The sequence below is a fragment of the Antrostomus carolinensis genome, unplaced genomic scaffold, assembly GCF_000700745.2.
Source record: "Antrostomus carolinensis isolate BGI_N321 unplaced genomic scaffold, ASM70074v2 scaffold22939, whole genome shotgun sequence".
Classification (NCBI taxonomy): Eukaryota; Metazoa; Chordata; class Aves; order Caprimulgiformes; family Caprimulgidae; genus Antrostomus; species Antrostomus carolinensis.
The window spans coordinates 20,427-45,747 of record NW_010339584.1 but is presented as its reverse complement, the minus strand read 5'-3'; the positions used below and the strand labels follow the sequence as shown (position 1 = coordinate 45,747).

The 25,321-nt window shown below is 38.2% G+C and overlaps 1 protein-coding gene across 1 annotated transcript; it reads left to right on the top strand.

Annotated features, from left to right (window-relative positions):
• Positions 1-23,712, top strand: INPP5F (inositol polyphosphate-5-phosphatase F). Its single transcript, XM_010175904.2, has 18 exons — positions 1-180; positions 1,378-1,506; positions 2,226-2,393; positions 2,750-2,806; positions 4,381-4,579; positions 7,008-7,187; positions 9,640-9,707; positions 10,149-10,273; positions 11,973-12,050; positions 12,794-12,914; positions 14,874-15,002; positions 16,537-16,654; positions 17,224-17,422; positions 18,416-18,487; positions 18,590-18,663; positions 19,956-20,084; positions 20,812-20,899; positions 22,161-23,712. The coding sequence occupies exons 1-18, from the start codon at positions 1-3 to the stop codon at positions 23,293-23,295; spliced, it is 3,249 nt and encodes a 1,082-aa protein (XP_010174206.2). The 3' UTR covers positions 23,296-23,712.
• The last annotated feature ends 1,609 nt before the right edge of the window (positions 23,713-25,321 follow it).

The following is a 25,321-nucleotide window of genomic DNA, read 5'->3' as shown; positions in this document are numbered from 1 at the left end:
ATGCCTGACAGACAAATAAAAGCATTTACTAATCTTTTTCCAGATTTACCGTGGTGGCTACTTTTAATTCGTCAGAAAGCATTGATTGGCAAACTTCCAGGAGACCATGAGGTTTGCAAAATAACAAAGATTGCCGTGATTCCACTTTCTGACACAGAACCTCAGGATCTAGAATTAGAGGTATGACTGTCTTCAATGAATTCTGACTTTCCCCTTTCTGCTTCAGTGAAATTTAAATGTGAAATACAATACTTAAACACATGCCTCCTATTATTATTTTTTTTTTTTCTGGTGTATGCAGACTTATTGAACACTTTGTGCTTTTTAAATGCTGTTTTTCAATTAAACAAGACCTCAGGTTTGCAGTGCCCACTCTCAAGTACTTCAGCTTTTTTACTCCTGAGGTTATCCTCTAATGTCTCTAAGACAGGGCTTCATGTGTGTGTCTTTTGGTGGAAGAAGCTGTCATATCTTTGCCCTCTGAATCAGGAGAGAGTTTGTTTGGGGTTGTTTTTTTTTTTAAGGGTTGCCCTTGCTTCCATCCTGTTTTGGAATCTTAATTCCATAAGTTGGCTTCAAGGGGAACCCTTACTTTAAATGTTGCAGATTTTTTTACAAAAGAGGATGGATAAAGGAAAAACAATACAAGTGACTGACACTAATTTACACTGTAATTTGTGTGGGAAGTTGAGGTGGCTCTGCATACTCATGACAAATTGAGGCAGACATTCTCACAACTGCAGGAGAAAATTATGCTGTAGATGGAAACCTGCATGTTCCCCTTGCATTTCGGAGTGTCTTCCCTAGGTTTGTGGATATGAACTGCTTGAGAGAGTCCAGTGCCGAGCCACCCGGATGATTAAGGGAGTGAAGGATCTCCCTGATGAGGAAAGGCTGAGGGAGCTGGGGCTCTTTAGCTTGGAGAAGAGGAGACTGAGGGGAGACCTCATTAATGTTTATAAATATGTTAAGGGCAAATGTCATGAGGATGGAGCCAGGCTCTTCTCAGTGATGCCCAATGGTAGGACAAGGGGCAATGGGTGTGAGCTGGAACACAGGAGGTTCTACTTAAACTTGAGAAGAAACTTCTTTATGGTGAGGGTGACGGAGCCCTGGGACAGGCTGCCCAGGGAGGGTGTTGAGTCTCCATCTCTGGAAACATTCAAAACCCGCCTGGACGCCTTCCTGTGTGATCTCATTTAGGTTCCTGCTCTGTCAGGGGGATTGGACTGGATGATCTTTCGAGGTCCCTTCCAATCCCCAACATTCTGTGATTCTGTGTGATTGCAGTCTTGCTTTTGTAGACTTTGATTAAAATTTCCTTGAACTTTTAAAAGCGTATTTAAGGATTGGCTTTAATTCAATGTCATTATTTAGCTTTGTAAAAAGCACCATTTTGGGATAAACAAGCCAGAGAAGATTACGCAGTCCCCAGATGACACAAAATTTCTGCTGAAGACTCTTACTCAAATTAAATCAAATGTGTCTGCTCCAAATAAAAAGAAGGTAAAGCTTTGTACTATTTTCTTGTTTTTTCTTCCAAAATGTTCAGTTGATAATTCAAAGGTTGTGGTGGATGATCACTTGGAGTATTAAGATCTAAAAAGAGAACTAGTGAAAAACTGCAGAATGTGCAACTGCTGTCTTGAAGTTCAGTTTAATTTTTTATTATTTAATTTTGGCATTTAAAAATTATTATTTTTCATTTTGTAATTATATAATTTTGGCAGAATTACTAAGAGTGCCTTCTTACCAGGATTACCTTCAAGTGGGATTCTAAACTTCTAAAAATTGCTCTGCATAAGCATCTCTTATAATAGAGAATTGGAGACAAAATTTGGTGTGCAGTTCCTTAGAGAACACCGTGCATCAAAATGCTTTTAACACAATAATGGCTTGGATTAGAAAGTCCAAACAATCTTTATTCAAATTAGAACAGGTAGATGCAATATTTCTTAGGAACTCTTGAAATTGAAACATACTAGAGTATAAGCTCCAAAAGTTTCAGAGTCTGACTGCTCTGAATGCCTGTACTGCTAAAAGTAATAGCATGGTATTTCTGAAGATGCTGTCCCTTGTGTTTATTTCTGCTATTAATTTTGAGATGTCGCTCCTCAAAGGGAAAATGTTTGTCCTGCAAGGTTAGAAATAGCATTTAGCAAATATGGCTGGAGTCATTTTAAGTCAAAGAGAAAGACATAAGAAAGCCATTACTTTTCTTTCAGATTAAAGAAAGCAAAGAGAAAGAGAAGTTGGAGAAGAGATTATTGGAGGAGTTGTTCAAAATGTTCATGGACTCAGACTCTTTTTACTACAGCCTAACCTACGACCTAACAAATTCTGTGCAGAGACAGAGCGCGTGTGAGAAAGCTAACTTACCACTGTGGCGAAAAGTAAGTTGTGTGGTATTTTTGGGGGGGTTTTGGTGGGTTTCTTTGTTGTTGTTGTGGTTTTTTTTTTTTTCCCTTTCTTTTGAGAGAGGTGCTGTTCAATAATATATATGGTCCAAACTTGACTGATCACATTCTGTGCTGGTATAATCTGCAGCAACTGAAGATCTTGCCCTGTAACCAACTTCAGTGTAAGGAAATGAAACAAAAGTCTCCAGCAGCATGTCTTGAACTGAGCCATTATATTCAAAAGCAGAGTTTCACGTACAGCTGTAGTGAATAACACTGGTATCTTTACCAAAGGTACTGTGAAACTTTACCTGAAATACTGCAAAACCTGACCTTTTTGTTTTAAACAGGTTGATGACAGATTCTTTTGGAACAAGCACATGATTGAAGATCTCATCAGCATTGACGTGAGTCTTATTACTAACAATAACGTGCATTATGAGAACCATTCTTTAGTTTTTGTTGAAATGTTTCCTTAAGGCCTCACAGAAGTTTACTCAGAAACCTGCTTGGCAGACAGGTCAGGCTCAGGGCTGTGCCTTCTGAAGCTGAGCAACTGGCATTACCCTTTTTCCCCAGCCAGCCTTCCAGCAGCCTTCTAGTTAGCTTGTGATCATTGCTAACAAATGACCATCAGCTGAATTTAAGATTTTATTACAATAAAGCAGTGCAGAATAATGTGCTGTGTGGTATGTTTGTGATGATTTCTGAAGGTAAAATTAAGATGTATTCATTTGTGAAATGGATTATCCCTGAACAGAGCTGAACTTGATAAGGAGGAGCCAGATAAGAAGGATGCTCTGAATTCCACAGTTTTGTTGAGACAAGATTTTTGTCTTCCCAAGTGGATAATACCATTTTTCTCCTTGAACAGAATAGCTGATCAGTGTTAACAATAGTTTAGAACAAGTTATTGTGAAGAGCTATTCAGAGTAGATAAAGCATTTTCCTGGCTAATGCGCACATAAAGAAGCAGAGCCACCACTCTTTTTCTTCAATATATGGTGTCACTTCATTCTAAATTAATCTTGTACATAAAAGACTTGAGTTATTAACTACTATATGCCAGTTTAGGCCAAGCCTTAGGTTCTTTTAAAGATGACAGCAGACATCTTACCTTATGCCCTGCATTTCTTTCATTAATAATTTTACATATTAATGGTTATGGAGTCAGAGCAGTGTAAACCTGGATGCTCTGAAAAGTTGAGTATAACGTGGGAGTTTAATTTGTTGTATTTTCATGTTATAAGATATAAATGGATAACCTTGAATTAGTAGGGAATTCGGATCTCAACTCTGTTTAAGAAATTGAAGCTTTAGGGTAAAAAAGCACTAATGTGCAGACCCCTGAACCAGTTGGCTTGGTTACTAAGTTGGCCCATATAAAGCTTATGCTGATATGTTTTCCTGAAAACAGACTAACACCATTACACTCTTAAATCTTTATCTATCTACCTATGTAAATGTAATATAGTATATGTCCACACAGAGATTGTAAAACCACCTTAAAGCAGAAACTAGTTAATTACCACTATTTCCTGCTCTATCTGACTATTGCTGTGTTTGACATGAGTAGTTGCTACTTTAAGCTTTTAATGTGCTTAAACATCAGGTGTAACACTGCGTTGAAGACTCCCTTTGGGGAAACTGGAAAAGAAGCTTTTAAGTATTGTAGGGTTTTCTTTTGTCCTGGGATAGCTGGAAGTAGAGGGGGGCTTTTCCCCTTGCCTTGATTCAACTTGCTTCATCTTTGCAGAAAAATCTGGTGTTGCATTCTCTTTCTTCCTCCTGACTTAAAAGCCCTATGACTAATGGAAGAAAAATGCTGGTACCTCTTACAGAAATAAGACAAGGATATGGCAAAAATTTCTTAAAAGTTGAAAAGCATGCAAAGCTACTGTTTATAAACATGAGAAATGGCAGAAATAATTGTAAGTGATATAGAACCAACAGGAATGTAAATGTTTTTTGTAACCTTCAGAATGCTGAAGTGGACTTCTGGATTATACCCATCATACAAGGATTTGTGCAAATTGAAGAACTTGTAGTTAACTATAATGAATCTTCTGATGATGATAAGAGCAGTCCTGAAACTCCTCCTCAGGAATCAACTTGTGTAGATGATGTTCATCCAACGTTTCTGGTGGCACTTATTTCACGCCGGAGTCGGCACAGAGCTGGTAGGCAAACATAGTTCAAGGTATTGGGATTGTTCCTGAACACTGGAGAGGGGTGCAGAAGATAAAACTTGGAATCGAGTACTGTGTTGTTCAGCAGATGATCAGCTCTTGTCAAAATATGTGCTACAGCCTTTCCTGCCTATAGGAGGAAAAGAAAAGGCTGTAATGCATGCAGTACTACACTGCTGTTACCTAGAGCAGTTACTGAGTGAGCTTTACTAGTCTCCCCTTGAGTGCTAAATGTATCTGAGTCTATCAGTTCTGAGATAAAGTTCCATCCTTGCAAAAGAACACCTTGATTAGGACCTCAGCTCTGTCCTGATATATTTCTGTAGACCTGGGTGGGAGTTAAATTTTCAAAGGTCTTCCTTTGAGGACTTTGACAACAGATGTGTGTGTGTGTGCCTGCGTCCCAGGAGATGTTTATGTAGGGCCAAGGTGTGAAATAAGAACCGTGCTTTGCTCTTGCACCTTATTTAACTTATCCTATTAGTAGCAAGGCAAACAAAAATTATTCACTGTCCTAAGGAGCACAGAAATATTTGAATCACTTTACACCTTAGTAGGTCCTGTTCAACTTAAGCCTTTTCAATGTATAAGAATTTTTTTTAGGATATTCTTCACTGTGTCCATCTCCATTCCTACACAGTCAGGTTTTGAACACGTCAAAAAAAAAAACAAGACCAAAAACTGGTGAGCTTACCCTGATATGGGACTGGCCTTTGTAGTGTAGCTCACTTCAGTGCATTTCATTCAATTCCCAGGAAAGTTATTTGTCAGAACAACTCAGAGTAAATACTTGAGGGTTTGAGGGTAGTGTCTAGTTTGCAGTATGCCTCATTTGTACTAAATTGTTTTACAAATACAGAGACTGAATTGCAGAGAGCAAATTGCTTATTGATTCCCTATTACTGTTGCTGACACTGTGCTCATCTGATTGCAAGTCCAGAGTATAAACTGTGTAGAACTTTCTCCCTTGTCAAAAAAAGATTGTTTTGGTAAATTGATGCAATATTTTGAAGAATAATTATAGGATTGTGTGTCTAATTAAGTCTGTAATACATAATTTTAGCCAAGAGTTCAAAGTGTTTTTGTTTCTGAAATATTGTAGTTAAAAATACCTCAACCCCCTGAAAAAGGCGGAGGAAACACTGGCTTGATAGATGCTTCAGTGTTAAATACACTGCTTCTTTGTCAGGCAGCTTGTTTGTGATTTAAAAACAAAACAAAACACCCAAGAAAACCAATCTCCCCCCCAAAAAACCTCCCAAACAAAACACTGCACTAAATTATCAACATACCCAGGACCTTAAGGGAAGGTAGCATGAGATAAAGGAAAACAGCTGCTCTTAAGCTTAAGAGAGTAAGAGCCTAGTATCCATAAAAAGTTGAGATACCGAAAGTAAGGGAGCTGAAGTTTCCTGTGCAATGATTTAGTTTGGGTTTTGGTGTGAGAGCCACTGTTAGTGGCAGGACATAAGTAAAGGGTGTCTGATGCTTTAGACTGAAAGCCCCTGTCTGATTAAAGGCTGCAATACTGCTTTGACGTTTTGTGACCCTGTAAAGGTCCCTATGATAGGTATTTTACATTCCTTTCACTTCCCTATTTTTAACTTCCCTTCTCTCCCATAGTCTTTATCTAGTGCTGTTGCGGTTCAGTTCACAAACTTTGCCCAGTGCTACTTCAGGACTTGGAACAGAGTTGTTCCAGTTCTGTGGAACTGAATTTCCAAGCTATAAATCATGGCCTTGAATCTTTCTCCAACTCTTTACTTATTCCTTCCCCATCTCTTGCTACTACCTGCGTCCTTTCTGAAATAGTGATGTACTCTTCTTTGAGTAAAGGATATGCAAACCTCCATATGCAAACACTGATCTGCTCTGTTTAATGATCACATCAGAGATGGCTTGGTAAAAAACTGTGCAGTCAGAAGAGCAGTATCTGTTCTTAATATGCAGAATTAGTTACACAGCTTAAACCCAGGGATGGAACCCAGGATCCTCTGTGGAACATTCAAATGTTCTTGTGCTTGTGGGATCTCTTATTGTGAGAAGTGGAGCATCTGTCAGTAAAAGTGGCCCTTAGCTTCATGGAAAATACCAAACACTAAAGTAAAACTTTGTTAAACTTGACAGAACAGAAAGTAATGTATTCTTTAGGGTGGACTAGATATAACTGTGACTTTATAGCGCCAGTAGACTGCCTTGCCCTGTCAACTTGCTTTCTGCTGCTTGTAGTATATCAGTAAATAAACTTTATCCATATAGTCAACATAATTTGGGGGGATTAAATGAGGATCGGAGTGACTTTTACCATTGATTGTGGATTTTGGCTAGAACTGTCTTGTGTTACCATTGTCAAAAACAGTAACAGAAATTATTAATGTTTAATACTTAAATGTGGATTGATCATTCTCATTCCTCTTAGGAATGCGGTATAAGCGAAGAGGTGTTGATAAAAATGGAAATGTGGCAAATTATGTTGAGACGGAGCAACTGATTCATGTCCATAATCATACTCTTTCATTTATACAAACAAGAGGCTCTGTGCCTGTATTCTGGAGCCAAGTTGGATATAGATACAACCCACGGCCCCGACTGGACAAGAGTAAGTATTTGAGTAGAAAACCTAAAGATCAGAGTTCCCTTAGAAATAGGTTTGTTAAAGTGTTGCTTTACCAGTAGTCTTTCAGTGGCACTTTATAAAAGCCAGGAATGACAGTAATCATAGAATGGTTTGGATTGGAAGGAACCTTAAAGCTCATCCAGTTCCAACCCCCCTGCCATCAGCAGGGACACCTTCCACTAGACCAGGTTGCTCAAAGCCTCATCCAGCCTGGCCTTGAACACTTCCAGGGAGGAGCAACCACAGCTTCTCTGGGCAACCTGGGCCAGTGTCTGACCACCCTCACAGTGAAGAATTTCTTCCTAATATCTAATCTAAACCTCCCCTCTTTCAGTTTAAACCCATTTCCCCTTGTTTTGTCATTAGTTGTCCTTATGAAAAGTCCTTCCCCAGCTTTCTTGTAACGACTTGACTCCAATTAACTCCTACTCTAATTGCAGCTATGCAGAGCTCCGACTTCTTGTCCGTTGTTAATTCTAACAGGTCTTGAATTTCAGTATTTAATGAAGTACCTGTTTTATCTCTAGTCTTACTCGTTGCAGTGTTCTCTGGGTTGGAAAGGGAGACAATTTTACTTTCTCTTTTGAGAACCTGCTTAGACATTGATGTCTTACAAATATCTTTGTTGATGAAGTTAACTTATGCTGAGGTTCATTCTGCATTAAGAACTGCTCTTTCGATGTGGGGAAAAAATAAATCTTTCATATAACACCAGTTCTGTAGCGTGCTTTTGTCTTCTCTGAAATTAAGTGCTATCTAGTGGGCTTCGTCAGATCTGAGTTACTTCCTTTTCCACTCAAAGATAATGCAAAAACCAAAACATGGAAGAATATTGATGAGGCCTTGGTAAATCCAGATCACAGAATCACAGAATGTTGGGGATTGGAAGGGACCTCGAAAGATCATCCAGTCCCATCCCCCTGCCGAAGCAGGAACCTAAATGAGATCACACATGATGGTGTCCAGGCGGGTCTTGAATGTCTCCAGAGAAGGAGACTCCACACCCTCCCTGGGCAGCCTGTCCCAGTGCTCCGTCACCCTCAGTGTAAAGTAGTTTTTTCTCAAGTTTAAGCAGAACCTCCTGTGTTCCAGCTCACACCCATTGCCCCTTGTCCTATCATTGGGCATCACTGAGAAGAGCCTGGCTTGTATGAATTAGGTATTCATAGCTTGAACTTTCTTAAAAGATAGAGGTCAACAAAATCTTCTCTAGGTTTAGTTTTGTAAAAGAGAAACTTTTCTTGGAAGGAAGCTAGTATGTTTGTGATCTTGTATAATCAGACTCCCACTGGATTGGGTTAACTGTCATCCTAGATCAGAAATATGTACTTCTGCAAGTCCAGCTTGTGTATGGGATTCATATTCTCCTCTGGCATTAGCAGATCTGGTCTTCTGCCATGGACAGCTATTTCTAGGGCTGAAAATTTAAAAAAAAATAATAAATTAAAAAACGTGCTCTTTCAGAGAGGGCTGTAATGTTGGAAAGTGAAAGGGCTGTCTTTCGCTGTGTCTTCAGTAAGACCTAGTAAAATGGGCCTTCACGCTTGCTTAGGAATTTGAGCAGAGCACAGAATTTGAAGTTGACAAGCAGTTACTATGATTGCAGACTTAAGGAAGATGTACCAACAGATTAGGGTTTCTTGTGATTCTATACCAAATAACCTGGAGATTACTGAAGAAGGACAACTTCTTGCCACATCATGGAAATGGAGATTTTAATAAATTCTTAAAGTGAGGAAAATGAAAATAAAACACCTCCCAATTTTCCCCCCGACCCCCTCCCTGATATTTGGAAGCAATGCTGTGACATCTGTTTATAGAGCTGAGCAGTTATTTCTGTTCAATTTTTTTCCTTTCTTTTTCTAATATAATTAGTTTCAAAAAATATTGAGGAATCACATTTAATTGGATAGATTTACAGAGACTTTGAGGAATCAGTGGTGCCATGAATCAACTGGGTAGCATTTTTGGGTTTTAGTTACAAGTAGTTTTCTCCTCCAGGAGAACTGGATAACATCTTCAGTATTACCCCGTCATGCATATCCCCCTTTGCAAATTGCAAACCTTTCTTGTATTTCAGTTTGCTATTTCAAAAGATGTGAAACAAATAAAAGCACTCTTTCGGATGAGATGTCAACAGGGTGTGTGGTGCATATGTGGAAGGATTAAACAGGTTTATTAAAAGTTAAATTTTTGCTCAGTCTGCTCTGCACAAAAAGCGAAGTAAAGCAAAATTTAAGGATGATGTTTCCTGTAGAACAACAATGTTGAGCAAATTGATGAAAGACTTTTAAAAGTAGTTCTGTACAATGGGTTATGTTGTGTGTCTAAGTACTTTAAGCAAAGCTATCTTGGTCTTTTAGAGTATAGACTTGGGGCATGACTAGTCCTGCAAGCAGGACATGTTACTGAATGGGCTGTTTCTGCCTTGTAGGTGAAAATGAAACAGTGTCCTGTTTTCGTGCACATTTTGAAGAACAGCTCAAAAATTACAAAAAGCAGGTGAGTGCTACATGATAAAATAGCTTATGAAAACGCAGGAGATAAAAATTAATAATTTTAGTTTGTTTTTCTTATTGGTGTTGTGGGTTTTGGTTTTTTAGAAGCTCATTGATAATTGGAAGTGTGATACATAAATGGAATTTTGCTAAGTTTTTCAAGTATCCCTGTAAGTAACCTCTAAAACACAGTGATAACTTAAAGCAATGTTTAAGTCTCACTTGTATACCTGCCTTGTGAGTTCATAGCTTCTCTGAATTAAAATTCAGGTAGGCAAGAAACTGTTGTAACTGATTTGATCTTGGGTGCAATCTAGCAAGGATTGTAACTTCAGCATGATTACCTACAAATCTTTTTTAACTCTTGAGCTATTTGTTATTCCATGGTATGTATCTAAGCAAGTCATGTAGCAGATGACAAATGTTAAATTCAACTTTTGAACAGGTTATTATTAATTTGGTGGATCAGACAGGCAGAGAGAAGATTATTGGAGATGCTTATCTTAAACAAGTTCTTCTGTACAACAATGCAAATCTGACTTACGTTTCATTTGACTTCCATGAGCACTGGTAAGAAACATTTTAAAGATGTCACTTTGCGTTGTTTTATTAGCATGAAAGGAGAGTAGAAGGGAGGGGAAAAGCCATTATTATTTCTACTTCTGCATGAAACACTCTTCTTTTAAATGGGAAGAATGCATTTGGTAAACTAAAGCACTATAAAAATTCAAATTTGGATAACCAAGCACTGCTGATTGTTGGTCTTGTGTCCCTGACCTGTTAAATACGCATTTATTTATTAGGCAAAGCTCAGAAGTTGTTATGCATTTTAAGCAAGAGAGTTTCTTTAAACATGCTATGAATGTGAAGCTGTGGCTGACCTGCCTTTCAAACTATGTGGCATTCTGCTCTTAATTCTTCAGGACAAGCCATTCTTCTGTTTCTCTTGCTTGTTTCTATAAACATAGGATGGGTCCTTTCAGAGCCCTGATGCACTTGATCCATTATAAATACATTATTTTTATTTTAATCCAGTATAAATAATTGCTGTTTTCAGGACTCCACTCTGGTGTTGGCATGGTCTGGTTGCAGTGTTTGCATGCCCAAGCATGTGATCTGTCACACAGGCATGTGTTTCTCATGCTTCCCTTGAGCAGACTGCATTTATGTACAAATATGGGGTCTAAAAAGTCTGTTTTAATCTTCATTTCCTAACTTAATCTAGGGATTGCATCTGGCCTGGAAAAGCATTACTGACTGAATAAGTATGTCATAGTGGATATTGTCTGAGGATGGTGGGGGGGAAGGGGGAGGAAAAAAAAAATCCTCAAGATAATAACGGCCTTTAAGAGATGTCTCTTTAGTAGCACTGTTGACATCCTGAATTGATTTGGTGCTTATTCTTTTGTTTAAATGAGATTTTATTTTTGTTTGTTTGCTTTTCTCCTACAAACTGCTGTAGTAACCGGGACTGTTTCTTTTTGCACTATGAGCGTGTGTGAATAGAGACCAGTACTGAAAAGGACCTGGTTGGGTTGGGGGAGGAGGAGATGATGTGTCTGTAGGTGTGTTTTCTGTAGAATCACTGATAAAGCAGGGCAAGCCATCCCCATTGCAAATCTGTACTGCTTACTTTAGTTGAGACTGTGCCTAAAATGAGAACAGAACATTGCACATGCCTGAATAGCCGCACACTTGTTCTTCTTTATAGAAGCAGCATTCAAGAATGCAAATTATTGAGAATTTAAAGAGCTGAATCTCCTACCTTGGGTTTAGATATTGAACTGTACTTTAAAATAGTGCTGAATATTGGCTGCTACTTCAAGTTTATTGCGGGAGAGAATGTCTGTCTCTCCCACTTAGCCAGGACACTATCATAGAGCCATAGAATGGTCTGGGTTGGAAGGGACCTTAAAAATCATCCAGTCCCAACCCCCCTGCCATCAGCAGGGACACCTTCCACTAGACCAGGTTGCTCAAAGCCTCATCCAACCTGGCCTTGAACACTTCCAGGAAGGAGCAGCCACAGCTTCCTTGGGCAGCCTGTTCCAGTGTCTGACCACCCTCACAGGGAAGAATTTCTTCCTAATATCTAATCTAAACTTGCCCTCTTTCAGTTTAAACCCATTTCCCCTTGTTCTCTCACTACCTGCCCTTGTCAAAAGTCCCTCCCCAATCTTTGCTAACATTGCAAATAATATAAAATATTTAAATTAAACCCCTGCACTACTCGAGTTCAAACTAACGTCTATGAAATTCTGTATTTTAGCCGAGGAATGAAGTTTGAAAATGTTCAAACACTGACTGATGCCATTCATGATATTATTCTTGACATGAAGTGGTGCTGGTAGGTACTTAACTGTTTTTTGACTCATATGAAATATTTGGAGAAAAAAATAAACCAGTGCATATTCAGAGGCCTTGATTTTGTCATAACTGGTATGTTTAATGTTGTTCCCTTGGTGCCCAGCCTATGTGTCAGTTTTTTGTGTTCTGAAGTATTAGTGTAACAGCAAAAATCCTCAGACACTGTTTTCTGCCTGAGGCTTACTGCATTTAACACTTTAAGGATTTCTTATATTTAATGTGAAACACTTTGTATTTGACCCACAAGCCCTAGAATGCCAACCTCACTGTTGAAAACAGTGGGGATGTTTAACCTTGAGTTTGTACTGATTAAAGTTCATGCCTTTTGGGAATGAGTATGGCTGCAGTCTTTCATCAGTTCCTATATATCATTCGATATGTGTTGTGTGAAGTGTCGCTGTCACTGCTGTTGGTTTCTAAGTTTTTGAAATTAAGCGTTTCCATTTGAAAGCTCATATTATATATGTACAAATTGAATTAAACATCTCATTACATATCAAGCTTATGGCCTCAACAGGATGTATGTTGGGTATCTAGCCTTGATAAAAGAGGAGGATAGTTTGGAACAAGAGTAGTTAATTCTGAGTGGGATGTGGCTGAGGTGATGAGGGAAACTATAAATAGTATTTAATGTGTAAAATTTTCTCCTGTTTGTAGAAGCTGAAAAATTACACTGGATTTTAAGTGTCTCAGTATGCTTTTGCTCTATTCTTTTCTTGAAAGGGTTGATCAAGCTGGTGTGATTTGCAAACAGGAAGGAATTTTTCGAGTTAACTGCATGGACTGTCTGGATCGTACCAATGTTGTACAGGCTGCTATTGCAAGAGTGGTCATGGAACAGCAGGCATGTATAACTGATGCCCTTTTTCAAGTAGTGAGTGCCTCAGAACTTGTTATTCACAAGGAAATCTACATGTTTGAAAAATGCTGAACTAACCTGTACTGGAAAGGTTCTTGGCAAACTACTTGGAGAGCCATGAAACTGAAAGTAATAGGTACAGCTGAAATAAGTTAAAATTGTTCTAAACCAGTGATGCGTAGCCTTCTCCTTCAGAGAGGAAATTACTTTCTGTCCACATCTTGGAGAGAATTCTCTTGTTTTGATTTAGTCATTTTCATTTAAGTTGTGCAGTAATACAAAGTTTAAAAGCAAAATACCACCCCTTCCCCCAAAGAAATCACTCCCCCAAATGAGATGTTAAAGAACTAAAATCTAATTAGAAGTTGGATGGTATTTTAGCTGCTTGAAGTGAAATACTGTGGTGCAGCAGGTAGGAAGATTAGTTGTCTCTTTTGTGTGTAGAGGAATAATTAATTCATGATGTAAATATCCCAAATGGCTGAGTACTATGCTCTGGAATAACTCTCCTTGTATAGAGAAGGCATTTCTATGCAGACTGAGCCCTTCCTTTAGTCTTCCTCCTCGTTGCCCTGCCCCTCCATTTGCTTTTTGATACAGAAGCTCAGTGGTGATTGTCTTCCCTTGTGAAGACTTGATAGTACTGTCACTGAAACTTTGAAGCCTGAGTTAAAGCCCAGCCCAAAATGAACAAACCTGACTGTGCTTACAGTGAAGGATAGAGGATGAAGTGGGTCCTTCAGTAAGATAAAAAAATGAATGGCTCTAACCATTATATCTGGCAGTTCCTGTTTGTCGTCTGCTTTTATGAATTCCTGACATAAATTATTGGGAATGAGGGCTGGGACCAGGAATCCTAAGAAATGTCCTGCATGTTGGAAGGTGACTGACATAAAGTCAGAGAATTACATGTACCTTGCCTCTGCGTTTCTCCTGGGACCAGGAATCCTAAGAAATGTCCTGCACGTTGGAAGGTGACTGACATAAAGTGGAAGATTGAGAATTACATGTACCTTGCCTCTGCACTTCTTTGGAACCACAGGACTTGTTTTCTCTCAGCTGGGAACTTGATGGGGCTTTCAAAGTCAACAAATAGACTTGTATCAATTTTCATCTAACTTGCAAAGAGTGCTTGAGCGTTTTTTAATTGGTTGTTAATTGAGGTTTGCCTGTGATTTAGTCCAGGTTATCCCTGCAGTTGGCCTGACATTTAGTGACTACGTTGCAGTTATGTGTGTGCTGCTTTACCAATTTAGTGTGTGTAGAAAGACTTAAGTTTGTATTGTACCTGAGACTTATCTTAGAAGAACTTAAGAACTAGTTGTTCTGAAGAATCAGTATCAGTGTTAAACAATAACTGTCCAAAATGCATAAGCATTAATAATAGACAAAACATATGAAGTCGATTTAAGGTTTTATTTTGGGGGGAGGAGTAAGTTTGAAGGTAACACCACTACATTTGCTTTAGTATCTAGAAGCAAAAGATTAAGCATCTGGTGTGCTTTTTCTTGTAACTGCAAAGAGATTCCACTTCTTTATTTTTAGACCTTTGAGGTCATGAATACCTTTGCAATAGAAGACTTTAACTTGTTTATCCATATTAAGGTCTGTGATGTCTGTTCTTTTGATCGTTCTCTATAGAAAAGAGAAACACTTCCTGTGTTTTGAGTAATCTAGAGTAACTTGTTTTCCTTCAGTTAATTTTTTTTGAAGATTGACTCCTACATGCATAATTAATATCCAGTGATATGATGTTTAACAGTGAACTGGTGATTGATTTCTAACAGTTTAGTCTGAGAAATTAGCAGAATGGATTCCTTTTTCAGATCATATAAAACTTAACAATTAAATGCTTGGCAAGCGTTCCCATTTCCTTTATCAAGCTCTGATATCAAGAATTATTTTTATCTTGACCCTTATATTAATGTGTATATCAAATTCCAGCTCAAAAAACTGGGTGTGATGCCACCAGAACAGCCTTTGCCAGTGAAATGCAACAGAATCTACCAGATAATATGGGCGAACAACGGAGATGCCATAAGCCGGCAGTATGCTGGCACAGCAGCCTTAAAGGTAAAGGGTGAAGTGTTATCTGTTCTGATGATAAGTATGTTGTGTTACAGGTTTTATGTCCAATGGAGAACTTCTGTATATGCAGCAAAGTTAGCCAAATATTCTGCATGTTTTTGCTTTGAAGAGATATGTGGCCTTTCCATAGAAGAATATTTTATATCACACTTAGTGTGAATTGGAGGAGACTTGAGTGTCCACATTGTCCTGTGGCAGTGCTGGCTGTAGTTAAACTTCATTCTGTTATTTTCATGTCTAGATACAAAGCATAGTTGGGCTAAGAGTTTAAGATCTATATTAAGCATTACTGCCATTTAAATTTAAGCATGGTTGTAGTACTTCTATGCAGTTACAGCACTTCAAAAAATACCCTGAAGCACTGAAGATCAGGATATGTAGGTAGAAAAGTGATATTAATTAGTTGCATTTTTCTGAAGACTTTTCTGAATTGGTTGTAATGCAGTCTGTGTATCAAGATCAGAAATCAGGTGCAAAACTCCTTACTCTTCACTCCCAGTGCTTTGAAAAGTCACAGAGTTTGAGCTACTTTCTGTGTGTATAGTCACTGGTGGGACAACTTTTAGCATTCCTCGTATTTGGGATTGTAAAAACCTTTACAGTGGAAATGCTTACCATTTAAATCTCTTTTTAAATCTCTCTACTGAACTTTGGTTAGTCTATTACATTAATCTTAAAAAAAACAAACCAAACCAAAAAAAGCCCAAAAAACGAAACAGCCTGACACACTTGTATTCATTGTAAATATTTTTAACTTTATAAATTGAGCTCTGTGCTGCAGATTTAAGATCTAAATTTTTAGCCATTCTGCTTGAAGATTTCCCTACTTGCTATTGAAGTTCATGGATTAAATTTTTGCAGTTTAATTGTGATATTTCTTTTAATTTGAAAGTGAAACACACTTGACGTGTTCTTCATAGTAGTTGATGTGGCTTTTAGAACTCCTCTGAGCCAATGTTCAGAGTGTCTCTGCAAATAGAAACCTCTAATGAAGTGTAACTACCAAAACTGCTTTTTATTCAAATTCTAAGCCTTCCATGGCCTAGAAACTTTATTTTGTTTCTGAGTTTGTGAGGATTTGTACTATTTTCCTTCAGTATGTTACACTTGTTTTGGTAGCAGAAGCAGAGAAGCTGAAAATCATCTTCAGTAAGCTCCAGTCATCTTCATTGTTCCAGTAGTGTTTCTTTTACATTAATGGCCAAAAAAAAAGGTTGTTTTTGAGGTGTTCAAGCATCCCAGTGGCTGATGTGTTGGTTACTGTTCTCCATTAGGACTTTAGATAGAATTGTAGGTCTGTCAAAAGCATGTAAGATTCTCCGTAAGCATGTAAGAGTCAAATGATGCCATGAGAAGTAGATGCTCTTTGAAAATCAGTGTTTTCAACTTCTATGTGGAATAGTTACTTGAACATAATTTCTGAGTTGTCATCTACTCAGTTCTGAGTTTCAGAATGCCAAAGCTTTTGAGCTGTTGCTGCTATTTCAAAGTTGCATGATTCTCATGTTCTGTGCCACAGGGTGACTTCACAAGGACTGGTGAAAGGAAGCTGGCAGGGGTAATGAAGGATGGAGTTAATTCTGCAAACAGATACTACCTGAATCGTTTCAGGGATGCTTATAGGCAAGCAGTCATAGGTAAGAATACAATTTCAACTAAGCTGGACTGTGGTATTTAGAAAAAATCATTGAAATTATCTTGGCTTTATCTTTTTGAATGATTTTTAAAATTATTTATTTTTATTTTTATTTTTTTTCCCCTGAAGCTTAAAAGCACCTTGAGTGTGTGTAATGTTCATGTCTATGTAGTGGACACCATATGAAACAGTCATTCTCCATTTGGAGATTAAACAGCATTCAGTTCAGAGGGATTACATGCAGTGTAACTTGTAGAATTTGATCTTAACTTAATTTTAGCGTTAACTGTCTTGTAACATTTCTCTATTAGACAAAGTTAAATTTCTGTAGCAGGTGTTTTTTAAAATGGTGAGTTAACTCTTGCTTTTCACTGAGAGAAAATAATGTTACACTTAGTGAGTTTTCAGTTTCAGGCAACATTCTATTCAGAAAGAATAAATAACCATTTTTCCAGAGTATTGTCAAATATTAAACATTTGGAAGGCATTTTCAAAGTAATCAACAGACCATTGCTGTGTATCACTTTGAACTGCTGGTTCCTTCTTTGATGTCTTGTGTGTTTTGTTTAGATTTGATGCAAGGTATCCCTGTAACAGAGGATCTTTACTCCATATTTACAAAAGAGAAAGAGCATGAAGCCCTGCACAAGGAGAACCTGAGAAGCCATCAGGAATTGATCAGCCAGCTGTTACAGAGCTACATGAAACTGCTCTTACCAGATGATGAAAAATTCCATGGAGGGTGGGCGCTTATTGATTGTGATCCAAGGTTTGTTGAATAAAATCATAGCTGATTAGCTGCTACTGGGACACCTCTGTTAATTACTACTGATGTTAAATTAATTTAATAGCTGATGTGTTAAAACAGAATACAAGTGGACAGGTTTGTAGAATGGCTGGAGTCCTTGAAAGGATTGAATACTTGTAGAAGGAAAGGTGCTCTAAACGTTTGCTTTTCCCAAAGTGCCATAAAAATGGTGCATGCTGGAGTTACCTTTGAGATATCACCTGGAAATATGTGCATTCAGTTAATATTGCCAAAATGTTGTAGGCACCATGAAGAGACCCTCATTTCTGGGGCTGTTTGAGGAGCTGTTGTTGGTTATTGCTTTAGAAAGTGTAATTTGACCTCAAAGCCATATGTGATCAGATTAATTTCTTGTGGAATGAGTCAGTAGTAGGAAAACCTAGTTATTTTAATGAAAAGTAGTGAGCATAAACTCTTAATTTCACTGATAAGGGTCCTTATCAAGTTCAGAGTTCACTAACTTGTAAAAGAAAAATAGTGGTTAGATCTTCTGCAGGGTGAACTTCAGCATCTAAAAATAGCAAAGCAGGATGTTATGATAGCTATTCAGAGCACAGACTCATCACCTTAACTGAGTCTGAGATATTTTTCCATTTCTCTGTTAGCATTTTTAATAGCTTCTTGGTTTTCTATTTATTTTTGCACCTGCTGCTGACCTATTTGAGCTATTAGGTAACCCCAGGTTTAAAAGAGTGTTGCTTACATGGATCCACTTACTATATGGTAATTCTAATGACATATCATGATTTGGCTTGTGAAGTGTCTCACCTAAGTTGGTTTTTCAGTGGCTGTGAAGAGGTAGCAGCATCACACAAGATAATGTGCCATAATTGAAACCTTTTGCTGTAATGTGCCCTCAGCTGTAAAAGTGTGTCCCTGAAATACACTGGGGATGGGTTACAGTTGTGCAAATAAAACCACCTCCCCTGTATTCATTCTTCTTCTTCCCCTTAGTCTTATTGATGCCACTCATAAGGATGTGGATGTTCTACTGTTACTCTCTAATTCTGCCTACTACGTGGCCTAGTAAGTTACCACTTTCTCTTACTATGTGTAGTTTATTTCTAGTTGCTTTGTTTTAGATTAGTAAGAAGCATTAAATTCTGATTCTTTTTTTTTTTTTCCTAGTTATGATGATGAAATCGACAAGGTGAATCAGTACCAAAGGTTAAGTCTTGAAGCTCTGGAAAAAATAGAAATAGGTAAGAACATAGTCACCGTATATCTTTCTTGAATGCTCTCAACAATAGATTGAGCACCCTACAAATCCATTGAAACAGCAAGCCTCTTTATATTGTATATATCCTGTGTAGTCCACCAGAGCTAGAAATGTGCTTTCTTGCTGATAACAGATGCCAAAGTTGAGTCTGTGTTCTCTCCCAGTCCTCTCTGTTGCTACTGCTTGAAATCAAAACTTTGGTCCCTGGTAGGGTTCTAAAATTTTCCCTCTTTCAAACTCTTAAAAAACCCCATGGATTCATCAAAACAAATCTCACTATTTAACAAATGGCAGTAACAATTTGATCAACTTCTATAATGAATCACAGGTCTGTGTGTTCAGTGCACTCTTTCTTTGATCCAAATACAGCTGATGATTCTGAATTGTACTTTAGATCTGTTTCATAGCTTTTTTTTTTTTTGTTAAAAAAAACCCCTTTTATTTACCCAGGTCTGATAGGAAATGTACTATTATGAAATTATCTTGTTATGCTGATTAACTTATTAACTAAAGAATGTAACATCTGCGGGCTAAATCCAGCTGAAAGTGTTAAAGATGTGGTATCTTTGACTTTAGAGATGAAAAAGGTGTTCCAGTTGGAGAGAAGGGAGGGAAATTTTTGTGTGGCCCCCAGTGTGTGTCCCCCTCAGTAAAGTTTAATCCTCTATTACACAGTGCATAATAATTTCATCATCTCCTTACTGTCACTTTCACTACCTGTGTGCAGTTTCTGAGTTCAGTGGAAACATGTCTCACTTCTGTGTTGTGAAGATCTGTAGTACATCCTGACATACAGAATATAGTTGAAACATTTAGAACAAATACCTTATAACAACAAAAAACCCCTGTTTAATGATATAGATATGATGCAGTGCATTGAAGAGTTGAAGTACTTGGTCTAAATCTTGAAACTTGCATTGTTTCCCCTTGGTAAAAATATATTAGCTTTCCCTTTAACCTTTGCAGGAGCATATCCTAAAACACAGGGTGTAATAAGTGTCCATTTCTTTTTTTTACTGTATTTGAAAGGGTGATCTGTACTAAACAGTCAGGCTGGATTATGACATACACAGAGTCTAATTGCTTTTTGTAAGTAATTGTTTAGTTATTGTGAAAATCTTTCCTTTAAAATGTCTGTCCTACTCTAAAGAAAACATGAAGCTTTTGATGCTGAAAGAGACCATCAACTCTTCCATGCATTTAGGTACAGTCTTTGCAGTATCTCTTTCAGTGTTTGTTTAAAGAAGATTTCTAATATCCTGGTTTATTTCCCAGGGCCTGAGCCAACTCTTTTTGGCAAACCCAAGTTCTCTTGCATGAGGCTGCATTACAAATACAAAGAAATGAGTGGGTATTTTCACACTCTGAGAGCTGTGGTACGCAACCCAGAAGAAGATGGAAAAGGTTTGTTTCATGTGTAAAAGCTTTAGACATAAAAGTGTATTCAGTGTACCAGTGTTTCTCTAGGAAACACTTCTTCCATTGCTCTTAAAATAACTTCTGAAGGATAAATTTTAGTATAATCCAGCTGGGTGGGGATCCAACAAAAGAACCCTGTATGTATTTTACTTTGTGAACACTAGGATGTTCCTGTTTTAATACAAAGAAAAATAATTTTCACATATGGCTTTAAAGCAACATGTCTCTCCAGAATTGAGACATTTCCATGCCCAGATCTTGCTCCAAAAACTGATAAAATGAATTTAAAATTAGCTCATAAAAAGTGGAAGAAAAAGATTTATTTAGTGAAATCAATGTCTAGAAATGCTCTTCCTTGTTGTTTAACTGAATTAAATGAACACTAATAAGGGAAATATCTTGCTTCTTACCTGGAGCACTGAGTGTTGTAAACAAGAGTTAGAATAAATATAATTGGTTCTCTTCCTTCCACAAATGATGAATCGTGGCAGTGATTCAGTTACACCCAGTATTTGGGGCTTAAGGAGAGTCTGTTCTTTATGCTTATTTTGTAAACTTTAAATCAGAGTTGCAACTTGTAGGGTGAACGAAAAAACAAAACCAAACCAACTTAATTATGTTACAAGGAAATAAGTCTTAACTTTAGATTTTGGAATATGAGATTGTAAGAGGTTTTTTTTAAGGGTCTGACAGGCTGCTAATTGGATTTCAGACACTCTTCAGTGCATTGCAGAGATGCTGAGAATCACAAAGCAAGCCATGGGATTAGATGTGCCCATTATTGAGAAAAAGCTAGAGAGGTGAGTACTTAAATGATGTGAACCTTCTGTGTCCCACTTTTGCTCTCTTCTCAGTGGCTCACAGTAACTGGTAACAACCATATACGTGATGCCTAAAAGAAACGTCGATATCTAGCTACTGTGCTAGGAGTTAACTTGTCTGTATGCTGCTTCCAATAATAACTGTCTGCAGGTGCTTATCTGAAAGTATAAGCAAGAATAGTATTTTATACACATGTGCTCATAGACAATATACACTACCAAATGTAAATAACATACTGTGATTCAGATGGTTCATATTAGTTTGTCAAATTTAACTTTTCCTATCTGAACTTAGTGTCTGCTGCTTGTAGTAAAAAAGGCAACCTGTGAAGTCTAAATCTGGCTTGGATTCCACTGTGGTTGAGTGTTTAATGAATCCAGATAACATTACATGTCTTGTGTGAAGAAGAGTAGTTCAGCAGTTTAACTTCAAAGTGTTAGAATGGCACAGAAGGTCTTGTTTTGCAAGCTTGGGCAGAGAAACGGGCTCATGAAAGCGTAGTTGATAATTAAAAGTACTTACTAGAATTTTGTAGGTAACTTTCTCTAAGGAGTCAGTGGTCAGCAATTCAACAGGAGTAACCTTAATCTACAAATATTGGTTAACAGTGAGGAAATAATTTACGAAGGGCAGTGGAGTATAAATGAGAGAATTGCTATCTGAAGTTCAGCACATTCTGTCAGTTCACGTGTGATCTGTTGCGTTATTTTGGACCTTTCCAGTTCAACTGCTAGAAAACGTGTTGTGTGGCACAACTGTAAATTGTCAAGCAAAAACTATTAGGGCACGTATTTCAGTAACTTTATTCTGCATTTGATTATTGGGCTACTCTTTCAGCTTCTTTTCCCAGCTGAGTAGAAAGTGTAGCAAGAAATTCTTGCTTTTTATTGTACAGGTACTGAAGACTGAATACTTGTTTACTGTCTACTGAGTACAGCATACACAAGTCAGGGTTAGAAACATAGAGAATTCAAATCCAGTTTCATCTAAACCTAAAAATGCTTGCAGAAGCTTCCTTCTCCCCTTGTTTGGCTTCCATTCTGTAGCAACCCTCCTTTGTTTTTTGTTGGTTTGAATTTGATTAGCTTGTATGGGTACAATGATGTAAGGAAAGGATAATGTAGTTACTAAAATGTCCATCTGTGTTATGGAAATAGGCTGGAAGATGGTAAATACTTGGTGTTTGTAAATGAAACTGTCTTGATTGTACATTAGAATTTTTTTTTATTCTTCTTCCAGGAAGAGCAGTAAACCTCATGAAGAAATCATTGGCATTCGATCTCAGAACAGAGGGTCCCTGGCCCAAGGCAAGAATTATTTACTGAGCAAGTTCTCCTCTCTCAATCAGAAAGTGAAACAAACCAAATCCAATGTAAACATGAGCAATCTTCGGAAGTTGGGCAGCTTTACCAAACCTGACATGAAAGTCAATTTTTTAAAACCAAATTTGAAAGTGAATCTTTGGAAATCAGATAGTAGCCTTGAAACTTTAGAGAATCCAGTGGTAGATACTAAAGTCCATACTGAATCCGATACAGAAGTATCGGATAATGATTCATTCCATTCTGATGATTTCCTGACTAACTCTAAATCTGATGAGGACAACCAGCTGACTGACTCTCTAGAGAACATAGGGCAGACAGACTATGTGCTGCCTAGCTGTGGTATCATTGCCTCAGCTCCACGGCTGGGCAGTCGGTCCCAGTCTGTAAGCAGCACTGACATGAACATTACCATTCACGTCCCATCCGAGATCCACGTCTCTCAGGCTAGCCGGTCTGGCTCTGAAGACACACCCATGGCTTCTGGTGACAATGCTGAGATGGAATTTGCTAAACCTATCGATGTGTACTGCCAGAGGTTTGTGCACGATGCTGAAAATAAGATGACAGATGTTTTGGAGGCTGAGGCTGGTTCTCAAGAGCCCCATCACATAATAAATCAAACCAGCAATAATACATCTAAGAAGGGAGAAACCAAGGCTGAAGCTATCAGAGACAATCCTTCCCGGCCATCTAAGTTGGATGTACAGTCTTCTGAGCCAAATCCTCAGCTCTTAGCTGTTGGTGGGACTGACTTCACTAAATCTCATCAAAGCCCAGGATCTGTATCTGGTAACCTTGAGACGGGACTCCACATGACTCCTTCTCCAGCTGACAGTAGCAGCAGCAGAGCTGTATCTCCTTTTGCTAAGATTCGCAGTTCCATGGTCCAGGTTGCTAACATCACCCAAGCAGGATTGACTCAAGGGATTAATTTTGCTGTGGCAAAGGTCCAGAAAAGCCCTGCAGACTCAGAAACTATAAATGAAATCAAACAAAAAGAACTGAAAGAAATGTTTACGCAATGCCAGACAAGAATAATTCAAATCTAGTTGCTAATTTAGGAAGTGTTCTTCTAATTGTGGCTTTTAATACAATACTAAAAAAATTATATATATCAGGACTCATTGTGGCATCAACTGCTACTCAATACTGGGATCAATAATATAGATAACTTGTTTACAGGAAGTGAGAGATGTAAATGAATTTGGTTCTGACCAAGCTTCAGAATTCCCTTGGGCAGCTGAGACAAAAGAATGGTAAACCATATTTACACAGGTAGCTTAGACACTGGGATTTAATAAGCATGCTGTCTATCTTCAATGTGTTGCACAGTTATTTTTGGAGACTAATTTTGTAGCTCTTCTGACTTAGGTAGAAAGTATTTATACTGAAAAGGTGATAACTGCACTTTTATGACCTTACTTACCTTGCACTGCACCAGCAAAATAACTTACTGGTAAATTACATTTTATTTATTTTTGGACTAGTATTTTTACTTGTTTTAGATGCAGCTTTCTATGAATTGTGCCTCTACAATGGGAATTGATGCGGTTTTGTTGAACTTAATTATGTTAACCAGAAATTAAGATTTCTTTTTTTGCTGTCCTTTGCTTTCCACACATCCTGGGACACTTTCAGTAAAGACAAAGCATATAGATCCCACCTGAAATATCCACGATCCTGCAGTGCAAATTTAGTTTGTAGATTTTATTTTTTCCTCACTTGTTTTGAGGTGAGGGGAAAGGAAGCAAGTGTTCTCTAATTGTCTTGCCTGTGCTAAAGCTATTCCTGTTTCCTTTTTTTCCAAATTCCTGGCAATTTGCTCTATTTTTTTGTCTCTATATAAAGCAAGACAAGCCAGATACTTGACCTTCAGGCATTGTGTCCCTCTGTGCTATGATATTCTTTTTTTCCTAAACTATTCTAACTGTTGAGATGCAAAACTCCAAATAACTTCTAAAACAGAAGGCAAGTGTACTGTGTCATAAAATCAGTGTTGTATTAGATCATAGTTGTCAGCATCTAATCAAAACCAAATTCATTACCAACTCAAGCTTTGCATACTTGCAGGATAAGCCTAAGCATCCAATCATGCTGGGAATTGGATTAAAAACCCCTTATCTATGTGTGTCAAAAGATGAAAATCTCTCCAAGTTCCTCTTTCCCAGAAATGCCTTGCCATGCCATTCCAGTATAGGACATTATCCAAAAGCTACTGTAAAGCAGGATCTTACTATGCCGTGGTTTATAACAACAACCACCCCTATAGACCCAGTGCCTCGGTGTTCTCGTCCATGTACTGTAGATAGGCTGCACGTGGTGTTCCAAGAAAAAAATAGTGTCATATGGGTAGGGTAGTAGTGTCCTTAGGACCTCTAGTGTGTCTGAAATGATCATCATCTAACCCTGACGGTCTGAAACTTTGATAAACAAATCGGATTTATTTATTTGTTTTATTAAAGTGATGTGGGTTTGGGTTTTTTTGAGTGTCTATACTTGTGGCTATATTTAAAATTCAACTACTGCTGTATTTTAATGTGAGCAATATACATGAGATATTTTAATAAAAAAAAGTGGACTCAAAAGGATGGTTTTTGGTATGTGATGTTAAGGGATGTGGTACTGCAGGGTTCTGGGGTTTTAAGTTTCAAAGATGGGCAGCTTGTATTGACTTTCTCTGGCTGAAGTCACAGAATGGTTGAAGTAGGAGGGGACTGCTGGAGGTCATCTGGTCCAACCCCTCTGCTCAAGCAGGGCCCCCTGGAGCTGGTTGCCCAGGACCATATCCAGATGGCTTTTGAGTATCTGCAAAGATGGAGATTCTACCACACTTAGAGTGGGCAGCCCTGTCTAGTGCTCAGCCACCCTTAGAGCAAAGTGTTTCCTGATGTTCAGGGTGGAATCTTCTGTGTTAGTTTGTGCCCGTGGCCTCCTGTCCCATTGCTGGGCACCACTGGAACCAGCCTGGCTCTGGCCTCCTTGCAGCCTCCCTTCAGGCAGGTACAGACACACACCCAACTGCAGTTCTTCATCCTCTTCTAGCACTGCACTGCCAGAACCCCGGCCTCAGGGGAG

Excerpts from the sequence above, each read along its gene's own strand:
- INPP5F (XM_010175904.2), top strand. The coding sequence starts at position 1 with ATGCCTGACAGACAAATAAAAGCATTTACTAATCTTTTTCCAGATTTA. Across the intron at positions 18,488-18,589 it reads TCTGCCTACTACGTGGCCTA|TTATGATGATGAAATCGACA; the intron begins GTAAGTTACCAC and ends TTTTTTTCCTAG. Across the intron at positions 18,664-19,955 it reads TCTGGAAAAAATAGAAATAG|GGCCTGAGCCAACTCTTTTT; the intron begins GTAAGAACATAG and ends TTTATTTCCCAG.